The sequence below is a fragment of the Camellia sinensis genome, chromosome 6, assembly GCF_055761805.1.
Source record: "Camellia sinensis isolate YWXY chromosome 6, ASM5576180v1, whole genome shotgun sequence".
Classification (NCBI taxonomy): Eukaryota; Viridiplantae; Streptophyta; class Magnoliopsida; order Ericales; family Theaceae; genus Camellia; species Camellia sinensis.
In genome coordinates this window covers 32,610,747-32,624,253 of record NC_138966.1, presented here as the reverse complement: position 1 = coordinate 32,624,253, position 13,507 = coordinate 32,610,747, and the positions used below count along the sequence as shown (strand labels likewise).

General features: G+C 36.9%; 1 protein-coding gene across 6 annotated transcripts; it reads right to left on the bottom strand.

Moving 5' to 3' along the window:
* Positions 1-1,686: 1,686 nt before the first annotated feature.
* LOC114303850 (protein MALE DISCOVERER 1-like) lies at positions 1,687-5,610 on the bottom strand. 6 transcript variants are annotated; one of them, XR_014332149.1, is made up of 5 exons: positions 5,453-5,589; positions 4,152-4,630; positions 3,921-4,053; positions 3,610-3,681; positions 2,126-2,878 (listed from the first exon to the last, which is right to left on the bottom strand). XR_014332149.1 is itself a non-coding variant. In XM_082873627.1 (4 exons), the coding sequence occupies exons 1-3, from the start codon at positions 5,501-5,503 to the stop codon at positions 3,617-3,619; spliced, it is 249 nt and encodes an 82-aa protein (XP_082729753.1). In that variant the 5' UTR covers positions 5,504-5,610; the 3' UTR covers positions 1,687-1,845; positions 3,610-3,616. The 6 variants fall into 6 exon arrangements, 4 of the variants coding, with proteins under 4 accessions (XP_082729753.1, XP_082729754.1, XP_082729752.1 ...); XR_014332148.1 differs by lacking the exons at positions 4,152-4,630; positions 5,453-5,589 and adding an exon at positions 1,687-1,845 and having other exon boundaries at positions 2,305-2,878; positions 3,921-4,145; XM_082873627.1 differs by lacking the exons at positions 2,126-2,878; positions 4,152-4,630 and adding an exon at positions 1,687-1,845 and having other exon boundaries at positions 5,453-5,610.
* Between the last annotated feature and the right edge of the window lie 7,897 nt (positions 5,611-13,507).

Below are 13,507 nucleotides of genomic sequence, written 5' to 3'. Positions count from 1 at the left end.
TAGATGGCAGGCCATATCCTTAATTACTAGTTATCTATTTTGTATGCAGAGCACCCCCTAATTTGAGTGTTAGGGTTGTTTTATATAATTCAAGAGTAATTAGTAATTGGTTTGTAATATTAAATTTTGAATTCTATATTTAATACATTGCATTTCATTTCATGTATTGAAACGCTTGTATGTCCAAGTAAGGTTGAGCCATAGTAAGAGTGATTGATGCATAAAATTATAATTAAAATTGGGCAACTAAGGTATCTATCGACGTTTTTTGAATAAATGAAATAAAAAGAATATTTTGTCGAACTTTCAACTTTTTATATTAACTATTGAGAGGCTTCTCAAAATAAACTATTTCTGTCTTGGGAGATAAAAATCCATGATAAAAACTCATTTTTGGCAAATTGAGACTTGAACTTTATTATTAAAAGTCCTGGACTTGTTTTGGCAAAAAATTTAATAGAATTTGTTTTGACAGGCAAACTAGTTATTTTGTAAATTAATGATATAAATGTATGACTTCAAGAATGTTTAACGGAATAAAAGTGGAGCTTTTCCTATATAAATCACGCGTAGTTAGTTTCAAAACAAAGCTCCATTTTTATTCATCAAACAATTAAAATAACGTACTGTAAAGTAATTAGGGCATAAAATAATAAAAAAAATAATCCAAACAGGCACTACAACAAATTGCACTTTTGGTGACGAAATTTTTAGTCGCCAAAAGTCTGATTTTAGTCGCCAAAACATTTTTCCGACTAAATATTTTGGTTGTGAGCTTTGTCGCGGGAAGATTGTCGAGGAAGGTATTGGCGACTAAATATTTTTTAGTCGCTCAAAGACTAAATTGGCGATTAATCTTTTAGTCGCCAAAAGCTTACAATTTAATTTAACATCACATTTTCAGCTACTAAAATTTTTGTCGCCAATATTTGAATTATCTAGGGCGATCAAAGTTTTAGTCGCGTATTTTATTTTTTTGCTCATCTAGGTTTTTTTAACTACTAAATGTTTAGTTGCCTAAAATCCAATTTGTTATTTAGCTATTAAATAGTTTAGTCACCTAAAGTTTTTTATTTAGTTACTAAAGTTTTAGTCGCCTATCATATAATTTTTATGCTTTGGCGACTAAATATTTAGTCACTAAAAATGTTTTTTTTTTTTTTGGCTATTAAATCATTAGTCGCCTAAAGTCTTTTTTAAACGGCTACAAAATATTTAGTCGCCAAAATATTTGTTTCCATTTAATTCTTTTTTAGCTACTAACTATTTAGTGGCTAAAAATATTTAACTCCATTTTTGGCTACCAATTGTTTAGTCACCAAAAACATCATTTTATATTTTTTTATATTTTAATTAATTTATCCACAACCTGTATGTATCTCACGCAACCTGTAACAAGTATGAAAACAAGACAATACGCATATATTATCTCCCATTCCACAATATGTATTTCACTTACAACCATCCAACAAAAAAGAATAACTTTTAATGTCAAATTCTATACAAACCAAATATATATTCCAACTGGAAATAATAATTTCATACAGAACAAATAAGCATACAAAAACAATGTCCTCCGTACACAAAAATATATTTACTATGCGAAATGACCATTTGGCATGGTAGAAATTACTATGGTAATCTGTACCACAACAAAAGATAATCTATATTCTACGACAATAAATATTTGTTCGATGTCAAAAGTATTTTATACCCCGCCAAAAGTTATATGTACGATTCATCCAAATTCACACAAAAAGCGACAAAAAAGTGAGATTATTCAAAAGTGTAAATTATCCCCCATACACAAAAATGGAAGATCCACATGTCCATGCTAAAAGTCATCTACAAAACAAAAATTACACCCATTAATTCCATATAGCATTTGAAGGTAATTTCACTGTTTTAGTGGATTTTACTTTTGTCCTTTTTATAGAAGCTTTAGCATACAAGAAGCATTTCCTACCAAATAATACTGCACATAGAAGACTTTTAATAACGTCTCAAAAAGAAAAATAATAGCATTTTAATAAGCACTCAGAATCCACAGTAGCAAAATTCTGACGAGGCGACCACCATTTGTCACAAATATAGAACTAAGCAAATATAATCCTGTCAAAGATGTAGCAAGAAACAACTGTAATCCTATTCTGTATCCCTTTCTTTGATCACTAAAACTTCCTAACCAACTCAAGTATTAATCGACATAAACAGTTATTACCAACAAAAGTTACTTAAAACTGCAACCAGAAAGAGTGGAGCCATTTAAGAAGCAAATCTCTAAGATAGATATAAAGACAGCACCTGATCTGATTCATGAAGTTGGTCCTTGCTGACATTGAAATGTTCTAGCAAAATCCTAGCTTTGTTTTGTTGACACAAGTCTAGAGTCTCCTCCTTCGTCCTCAAAGCCCCATCATTCAAACCATAGAAGAACCTAATAAACCCAATGAAAACACCAAAAAGCCACAGAAACAGAAGATGTCTACTCCACTTCCAGACTCTATTAGATCCATGCAAAGATTCCTTTGCCTTCTTCAGCTTGAAATTGGTTCCCATTTTCTGCTTAGAGGCAGAGTACTTATAATTCAAAGACATCTTAACTAGAATCCACATACATAACCTCAAAAAGAGCCTTGAAAGGTTGAAAGAACACCAGAGAGAGCAGAAAAGGTCATCAAATTTAAGCCTGAGGGAGACCCAATATGGAGTTTCAACCATAAACTACAATTGTTTGAAATCAGTTGATTCTTCACCAAGTCCAACTTCCAAATTTCAACAACATCAACATCTAGGATGCATCATCAGCTTAGGAAGATTGAACTAGAAGGTCAAAATAGTTTGCCACCCAGTTGATTCTTCATGAAACCAGCTAAAACTGCAAACCATATAGGGGCAACCAACCAAGCACCAATTCAGATTTGTTTCACAGAGAAGATTAGACCAACTTGATGAAAAACGCAATGGAATGAACACAAGTTGACGCAATACTCTCAACATGAATAATATTGATCCACATGAAAAGTTTACAATAGAAACAAAGACATTGGAAAATAGTATGTGAATTAAGAAGCTTCAGAAGATAACTTGCATATGTAAAAATTGCTGGGAAAAATAATACTGCACAAGAAAGATCAAGAAATTTGAGGGAGTTTTGATATGGAATTCTTGAAATTTTAATATGTAATCTCCATTTTGTGGACAAGAAAGATGGTATAGAGGAAGAGAAATTTGGAATCTTACGACTCTGTCATAAGGTTCTCAGATTTTACAGTTATCTTTTTAATTTCTATTTCAATTTGTTTTGAGTATTGGTTCAAAAGAAATAAAAATAAAACTTGTTTTGACTATCACAATTTGACTCTCTACCAAGTGTTCAATATATATATTTTTTCTCTTCCTCTATCCAAAAATTCAAACTTGAAATTGCAAACACATCGTGTTTGCACCATTGCTAGTAATTTAGGTAATCGCCCAATGCCAGCCAAACTGGAAAGCAGCATGTATAGTTTTTGAAATCTTAGGTTACCAAATGAATCAAGCAATCCAGCAGATATGAAAGAACACCCAACTATGAATGCAAAGCCACAAAAACCAAATAATGCTTACAGAGATCTTAGGTGAGAAAGCTTCCCAAGGTCTGGGGCAAGTTCCCCTGCAAAGGAAGGTCCATTGACATCCCTACAGATAAAATTAAATAGCAATACGTCAGAAGATATAGTGATTCAAATTGTACAATTCTAAACCCTCGTCATCAAATCTTTAAACTAAAATCTCAGCTTTCGTTCGCAATAAATTCTAACTACAAAAGATTCAACCCATTTGTTCACTATTTGTGGAAAGAAGACATTCATTCACATTTTAAGGAAATAAATTGAAATGAATTGGAAACTTTTTGAGTAAGTCTAAGAGGGACTTACAGATATTGCACTTCACCATCAACACAATGAACACCGAACAACATACATGGGTCGTCATCATTGGGATTCCAATTTGAAAAGGCGCCATATGGATCATAATCCACTCTTGCACGGAATTCCAACAATGCCAATCCTGCACTTTGATTCCACATACCATCAGTAAAAATGGACAACCTTCAATCATCAAATGCAATTATGGGAATTCAACAACAATGTCAAAGCACAAATTACCTTCAGGATTAAGAGATCAACACCCTTGGATTTCCAAAATAAAAATCAATACATCAAAACACGATAACTAGATGGTATAGTGTTCCATCTAACCCCCATTGCTTTGCAAACCATACAAGACGGTGTTGGAGGCGGCTCACAACCAAGATTTTATACAAACTCGCCAGATTTTTTTTGCACAAAACACCCTGTCTGAGATTTTACTCGGATTTTCGCATCAAATTATGAGCAACAACAACAATTTGCTAGGTTTACAAATATGAGAATTAATGTATGTATACAAATTTACTAACACATACAAACTATAATACAAAGAAGATAAAATTGAGAGGCCTCTTGAAACGTATGACCAAATTGGGGTCCCTCATTTTCTTGGTTTGTTTTTTTTTTTTACATTTAAATTGTAGTGTACAACAACTTTGATTTCACCAACAATCGCATAAACCAGATTAAGAAATTATCTCTAGGTTCAATCCAAGCTGAAATTCAAAAAAAAAAAAAATGATTAACAATCTAAAAGGGGTTCCAAAAAAGAGTATTTCACAAGTAACAATACAAAAGAATCAAACAAAAAAGTGATTCAAAGAATACACTCATGAGCAAGCAATCTAAGAAATAAATTGTTTGTGAAAACATGGCAATATGTTAAGCAATACAAAACATAGCATTAAAACACTTTGGATTACTTATAAATCACTAAAACTAAGAACATATCACATGCATAAAAAAAACAAAAAGGTTTATTTTGTATATCTGAATACAACAATATGCTGAGCTGAATGCAAAGCTACAAGACACCTGGTTTTCAGATGATGCACTTGCACTGTTTTATGAAGACTAACATGCTCCATTTTGTATATCAATTAGCACAAGTATTGCTAACAGTGCAGTCATCTAGGAAATGAATATGAAAAATGAAATAGACATTTGCTTTATTCATGCCAGTTATTCAATCACAATGTCAGCTCTTAGAAAATTCACAAACTGAAGATTTTCATTTTGGAAAGCGTAAAGGACTCCTAAGGTCCTATTTCTGCATTTTTTCTCTTGTTTCAACATGCAAGCTTATGAGGAATCCATAAAATGTGCAGCTAATTAACAGCCAAAGCGAAACAGTCTAAATCAACACGAAATTAAACCCTAAATCAACAATTAGAAAAGGGGAAACAGAGAATGGGGGAGAGAGAGAGAGAGAAAGAGAGAGAGATATAGATAGAGAGAGACTGTGAGCGAGAGAGCTCGAGTGAGAGAGAGACACACACAGACAGACCGAGAGCGAGAGAGTGCGTGAGAGAGAGAACCTGTGATCTACGGCTATGGCGATGGTGATTTCCGGCGGTGGCAGTGGTCATGCCGACGTCCTCCGTATGGTGGGCTGCGGTGAAGTGATTTTGGTGAGGTTTGGTGGTGAGACAATCTAGGTGTGAGAGAGTTCAAATATCTTTTTGTCTAACAGAAGAAGCGGGCAGTAATAAATTGTTTCCCTCTCTAAACTTTTAACATCTTTAGCGACTAATATTTTTTTGTCGGCAAATGAAATATATATGCCAACTATTCTATTTTGTAGCTGAAGATGAATTAACGGTGACTAACTTTTTAGTCGCCCAAATTATTTTTGGTGACTAAAAATAATTTCGGTTAGTAAAAGATCATATGGCACAACTAATGTTTTTTTTAGTCACCAAAACTTAAGAAATGCGGACTAATTTTTTTGGTTGCTATAACAACCCCGACCCTTAATTAATGATAATTCATGCTTAAGTGTGCCTAACGAGTAATTAAGAAGAAATCCTGAGTTAATTGCATGTGCATTACATCATTTTGTGTTTATATCTGTTTAACGTAGAAAGATCTGTTCACTTTTAGTTTCGATTTGCTAATTGAAGGCCTTATCGGCATCTAATTCATAAATTGGCTTGGTATATGTGTTATGTGGAATTTATAGAATTTTATGGTAGGTTTAATTGAAATTCGATTTGGAACAATTAAATTAGAATAATTAATACTGCTTAGCTTAGCTTAGGCCAATTAATCACCTCTATTCCTCTTTTATACTTTTGACACTCTTATTTTCCTCATCCTTGAACTCAATGTGTGGGAGAGAGAGAGAGAGAGAGAGAGAGAGAGAGAGAGAGAGAGTTGAGATCAATACTTGAGCTTGGAGGAATTGCTAGGGAATTCAAGGGGATTGGTTTGGAACCTTAGAGAATTTACCAATTAGAGCTTCATTGAGAGGTTGAGGTATGAATTCAACACCTAGATTATGTGATTGTGAAGTTAAAACATGAATTCATGAGGATTAAGTTCAGTAATTTTGGGCTTAAGCAAAAAGAATGAAGGAATGTAGATCACATCATGCATGCATGCATGTTTCATAGCATTTTGAAGTTGATTTCTAAGAATTCTCTCATGCATGTCTTGAATTCACTTTGATTGTGAGAAAATATCAAGTTTTATGTTGTTTTGTAGTATTTGATCATGTTTTGAGAAGCTTGAGTTGAAAGAAATTCATGCATGTCCTGTTCTTGGATCATTCACAAACTTTTAGTTGAAGTTTTGCATAATTGGCAAGCCATTGGACCATGATTTCTTGAAATGATCTTTAATTCATGTTGTTTTAAGGGTTTTCATGTATTTTCTCAAGTTTTGGCCCAGAAAAATCGAGTTTGATGCTTTAAAGGTTGAGTTTGAGCTTGAAGATCAAATTTGGAAATTCCAGAATTTGTGTCCACGCTCGAGCGTGGGACTTCACGCTTAAGCGAGCACTCTGAGTGCGTGCACTTCCGCTCGAGAGACTTGATTCCCGCTCGAGCGTGAAATTCATATACCCAGAAGTTTGTATATTTTACAGCACGCTCGAGCGACAGAGGTCACGCTCGAGCGAGGGTCTGAGTCTCACGTTCGAGCGGAGATCAAGCGTCCGTCGAGCGTGAAATGCAAGCAACTAGTACTTTTCCAAAGTTTGCAGTCCGCTTGAGCGAGGAAATCGCTCGAGCGAAGCCTCACTGTCTGCATGCCCGCTCGAGCGAGGAAAGCCACGCTCGAGCGTGGACCCTATTTTCAGCAAGTTTTGAAAAATGTTTTCAAGTGCATTTTTGCATCCTCTTTCTATCCTAGGTATTCCTAGGCCATGATTAGACTCTATGATGAGAATAACGAGGTAGAAACACACCAAAACAAGTAAGGGCTAAGTCATCATTTATGGGTGTGTAACTCGGAATACGTTCGTTCTATAACTGTGTAGGTCAAGTGCTACAAGGAAGTTGAATTGTCTACTTGCGACACCTATTATCTGTGAGTAATAACTTAGTAAAGCTATGTTCAAATTTATGTATTTTCTGTATACGAAATAAGATCTGTTGAAAGAAATGCCATGTTTTATACTATGAATGATTGTCCGACAATAACAAGCATTTATGATGCTATGCTATGATATAAGTATGTTGCAAGTGATTATATGCCACGATTCAAGTATGCTCTAAGTGACACGATGTTATGATTCAAGTATGCTATAAGTTCCCGGACCGGAGGTTCCTTATGGAACTGATAAGCTATCTGTACCCGGCTGGAGGTTCCTAAGTGGAACTGACAAGTTTACAAGTTCCTTGTCCGGAGGTTCCTATATGGGACTGATAAGTTACTCTTACCCGGCCGGAGGTTCTTCTATAGAACTGACAAGTATGATTTAAGTCACTCTGTGTGCAATCTATTAGCACTAACGGATGTAATACATAAGATTTAGTATGAACTCTAACTTTTATATGCATGCTCAGAACAAGAATATGAAGGTGAATTTTAATTTCAGTCACGGTTATGGGACATCATTCATATATCCCTTTACTTTGTTATTATTCACTGGGTCTCCGCTCACTAGTTATTTATTATGTATGTAGGTGAGCAGGGGCGTGATCAGGCTTAAGTTGATGTCTGGGGTATTTTGTGTTGGTCAGCCACCCCTTTGCACCTCACGAGGAGGTTCCAGATCAAGCCATGTGTTGTGGCTGTGTCATTATGAATGTATAAGACTGTTTCTTTTTGTTTTATGAACAAGTTCGCCTTTTGTATGTACCAGATAGTGACGTGTAAATACTGTACCTATGACGTCACTTGCATGCATATAAAGTTTAAGATTTTCAGTTTCATGTATATCTTCACAGCTCAATGGACTTCGTATGTTATATATTTGCTTTTGCAACCCCTAACTATATGTTATTATGCTAAGAGGCCTTTGGTAATCCAACGATTACTGGTCGATTACGATGCTAAACCTATAAGGGCGGGTTTGGGTCGTGACAATTGCTAAAGAGTTACCATAAGAATATGCTTATTATTTGGCGACTAAAATTTATTTTGTCAGCAAAAAATAACATATGGCGACTTAAAAAAAAAGTTAGTAGCCTAAAATATAGACTGACGACAACTAATACGATTTTTAGTCGTGAAAAGTCAAATTTTTGCCAACGAAAACTGAATTTAGTCACCAATAATTAGGTGTCGTTTGGCAATACTTACGTTTTCAGTTTTCTGTTTATATTTACAAAAATTTAAAAAAACTCAAATAAAAACTTGTTTGGTAAAATTTTTGATTTATAAATCAGTGGCTTTAGTTTATAAATTTGGCCAAAAAATGAAAACATAAAAAATGTGTTTCTATTTTGAGTTTTCAGTTTTTTTTTTTTTAACCACCCAACACTAGCCACCACCCGCCACCATTTTCCACCACCGTCTTCCGTCACCACCACCCACCCCCCACCACCACCTGCCACCACTACTCACCACCCACCTGCCACCACAACCCATCGCCACCCACCATCCATCTGCAACCGCCACCCACCACCCATCTGCAACCACCACCCACCTGTCATCCACTCGCCACCACCACCACCACCCACCCACCCCTTGCCACCACCACTACCACCACCACCACCACCACCACTACCACCCACCACCCACCTACCATCCACCACCCACCACCCGCCACTACTATCCACCGCCCGCCACCACCACCCGCCACCTACTTGCCATCACCACTCACTACCCACCTGCTACCACCATCTACCACCTACCACCACCAGCCACCTGTCACCCACCCGCCCGCCCCCACCACCACCCCCACCACCACTACCCACTCGCCACCCACCACCTACCACCACCACTCACTCGCTACCACCTACCACCCGCCACCGTCACCCACTCACCCACCCACCACTCGCCACCGTCACCCACTCACCCACCCACCACTCGCCACCCACTTGCCACCACCACCAACCACCCACCGCCACCACCACCTACCGCCACCCGCCATCTGCCACCCACTTGCCACCACCACCAACCACCAGCCGCCACCACTACACACTCGCTACCACCCACCACCCGCCACCGTTACCCACCCAACCACCATCACCACCCACCCGCCACCACCTGCCATTCGCCACTCACCTGCCACCACCATCCACCACCCGCCACCGCCACCACCACCGCCACCACCACCCACCACCTTCCACCGTCACCCACCCACCACCACCAGGTACCCACCACCCACCATCACCACTTTCCACCACCCGCCACCGCCACCACCACCACCCACTCGCTACCACCCGCTACCGTCACCCACCCACCCGCCACCACCCACCACCACCAGCTACCCACCACCCACCGTCTTTCGCCGCCACTTGCCACTACTTGCCATTTTTCACTCTTTTTATATTTTTTAAATTTTGTAAACATTTTGTCAATTACTAAACGCGTTTGTAGTTTTTGTTTTTCTAAAAATAAACAAAAACCAGTTTATAAAATTTTTGTAAATATAAACTGAAAACGTAAACGTTACCAAACACACCCTTAATATTTCTCGACTACAAAATTTTAGTAGCTATATCCTAAATCAACGCCGGCCAATAAATTTTTTAGTCGCCAAAAGTGATACTTTTGACAGCTAAAATACTTTTAGTCGCTAAATTTGGTTGTCAAAAGTGTAAATTATTGTAGTGAGGTGAAACTAACAAGCAACATAACCTTTAAAAATTTATAAAAAAATACAAATCAATTCCAAATTCATCATAGAATGTGTCATGGATAAAATAAATATCCATCAAACTATACAAATAAACTTTCATTATAGAATGTGTCATGGATAAAGTAGATATTATATTTTGAAATGAGACAAGTGTGGAAATCTCGGGACGTCCGAGCGCGCTCGACAATTTAGAACCTTAAGTTTGGTTTCACGAGTGTAACGTGAAACATGATGAAAGTCTAAATCTTACAAATCCATAGAAAATCCACCAATCACAAGAAATGCCAAAGATGGACTACATCACTAGACTCAGAGTCCCCACCTAACCTTTTGAAAAAAATTAGGAAATCCATAACTCATGCCAAAAGGCCATGATTTGTCGTAACCGAAGTGTTTCAGCTCGGGAACTTAAGTATGAGGGGGAAAGATCATGAATTGAGTACTCCCACTCACTTAATCAAAGATCGACCTCTACTAATTTATTAATTTATTAACATGACATGATCATATAACCAAATTATTATTGCTATCTTTACTATGTGGGATAAACAAGTATGGACCAAATCACTTACTTTGGAATGCTCTAATGTCACGCCCCAGATTTTCGAGATCTGGCCTACGTGAATAACCTCTCAATCAATCAATAAATGACAGTAATAGGATAAGGGAAAATGATATCTCTCATGTAAATAGATATAATAACGTCAAACATCACATGTTTTATTCGGTTACATATACCCTGCATTCAACATCTAAGTGAAATGAATGTTCTTTATATACAAAAATGGAGTGATATCATACATAAATGAAATGCCCACAGGCTTACAACATTTACAAGGGTACAACCCTTACAAGTATGTCACTCAGCCTACAAAACAAATGGCCCAAGGCCTACAAATAATGGAGTAACCTCACTTGGTTCACAAACACATCCGATGCCTCATTTTCCTAACTGGCATGCCACTGAACCTGAAGAATATTTCAGCCACATAGAATGAGCATAAAGCCCAATAGAGAATCTTTCAGAAACTAAATACAACTTCACCAGCATAGATGATTATGATGCTATATATATATGTAATATGCTCAATGTGTTTTCAAACACATGCTATTGTTCGATTAAACCATTTTTCGTTTGCCCACATATTTCGTTTGTTCAAAATCACTTTCCAATATCACTTTCTTGAAACATAAAATCAAATAGCAAATACATTGCTGTATATTTCTAGATTCCAAAATCATAATTCATTATCCTTTCCTTTAAAATAGAAAACAGAGCGGCAAATACAACACTAGGAATCTCTAGGTACGTGCACAAAAGCATGCTATAAAAGCACTACCACTTCCAATTTATTGGAATTTCGCCAACGGGTCGGAACCCATGTAAACGTAGGCTATATAAGTACTACTATTGTCATTTTACTGGTACTACCTGAAAGGAATCGGCACTGCGCGGGTTTGTGGACTTTCACCAGGGACATACATGTTAACTTAATTAACCACCATAGACCCCCTACCCAAATTACACACGGTATTCACCATTTTTTCTCAAAACGATATAAGTGTTATCAAACAACTTTTCCAAAACATAAAATTTCAAGTTTCCAAATCCATGGCAGGCATAATGAGATGTATGATTTAATAAACAGTTCAATTGTCCAGCTAGATGCAATTTCTAATACATGACAATACCATCCTCCATTGATAGCCAAAATAGTTATCTCTCATGCAAGAATTCAAAAGATAACAACATGGATATATAATCCTAACATTTAAATAGTCAATATCCAACCCTTTACATCATATATATATTGAATTCCAATAACTCCAATGTTTCAAAAGAGTAATCAATACTTGTTATTTCCAAAAGCTTCAAAAGCACTTTCAACCAAATTCCCAATCTTCAAAACAAAACAAGGTTTTTCTCAATAGCCCGATAGCCTCCCAAACCATCACCATTTAGGGTTTTTCACAAACTGGGGTTTCCTCTCTTTTTAATTACCCACATGCAATTTTATATATATAAAATATGTTTAATAGCAAGATTATAGATAATCGACCTCCAATTTAACCTAATCCCTCAACCCATGATTCATAACTTCCAAAACCAACATAACAATAAATACAACAAGGTTCTTTGTACTTAAAACTACCACAAATATACTACAGAACTCATATCGAGTCAAAAAAATGTAACCCTACCTCTTAAAGAGGAGGAGACAAGCTGAAAAACCATCGGCGATGAAAATATGATATGCTCAGATTAAATAGAAGCCTTCGCCGAGCTCAACATTTTGGTATACGAAACTAGGGGTAGAAAATGGATAAATATAGATGAAACCTAAGCTTGAAAGCTTAAATGGTTTGAAAATGGCGGAAGGAAAAGAGAAAGAAGAGAATGAACTCAAAAAATAGATATTTTCAACTTTTGGTGACTTTTATAGACAGACAGATTGCGAATGCAAAGGCCACATCGTGGCTGTGACTCAGATGACAAACCTAGTTGCAGGTGCGACTAGGAACACCATAGGCGTTCCAATAAAGCGTACCTTAGACCACGGATGATCATGTTAATCAAACAATCTCACAAAATATTAGCTAAAGTAAACAAATAACTCTCCAATAAAGCATACCTTAGACCCATGAGGGTGCCTACCTTTTATAATAATCAATGCTCTTGTCCCTTAGAAGTTTCACTTCATAAGACTCTTATCCTTTCTTTGATATCATTTATCAAGGACTCCTCCAATTTGAATTAGGATGAACTCTTTCAAGAGTCCTCACCTATCCAAATAGAGAGTCCATTATCATCTAGGACTCTAGTCCCTCATTCGAACATCTCGGATACAGATGTGGTCTATAGTGATTCTGGTTTAAACTCGACCTGTTCGTTGTTTTGGATCCCGAATTTCTGGTTTTGATGGTTGTTCATGTCTTCTTCTATCTTAAACCTTGTTAATATTGGTTATTGGGGCATCTAGGTTGTGTTTGAAATAGGTTGGGAGTTAGTTTTTCAAAACTTTCGCTGCCTAGATTTTGGTTTGTTCGCTCGAGCGAACTTTGAGAACCTTCAGTACTTTTGCAGGTCTACAAAACTACTAGGAGTATGGCATTCTTCACTCGAGCAGTGTTTCTTGCGCTTGAGCGGTCTTGGCTCGAGCTATCCTTCTTGTGCTTGAGCGGTCTTTTGGAACTCTCAATACTTTTATAGGCCTGCAAAAGCACTAGGAGGGTGGTGTTCTTTGCTCAACTGGTACTTTGTTCGCTTAAGTGGTCTCTCTTTTTGTATCTGGTCACTCGAGCAATGTTTTGGTTGCTCGAGCAGTCTGAGCGTATATCA

Bases quoted from the DNA above. Each gene is read 5' to 3' on its own strand.
- LOC114303850 (XM_082873625.1), bottom strand. From the start codon at position 4,072: ATGTGGAATCAAAGTGCAGGATTGGCATTGTTGGAATTCCGTGCAAGA. The intron at 3,682-3,920 runs GTAAGTCCCTCT...TTTTATCTGTAG, and splicing joins GATGGTGAAGTGCAATATCT to GGATGTCAATGGACCTTCCT. The intron at 2,879-3,609 runs GTAAGCATTATT...TATGGTTTGCAG, and splicing joins CTTTCTCACCTAAGATCTCT to TTTTAGCTGGTTTCATGAAG.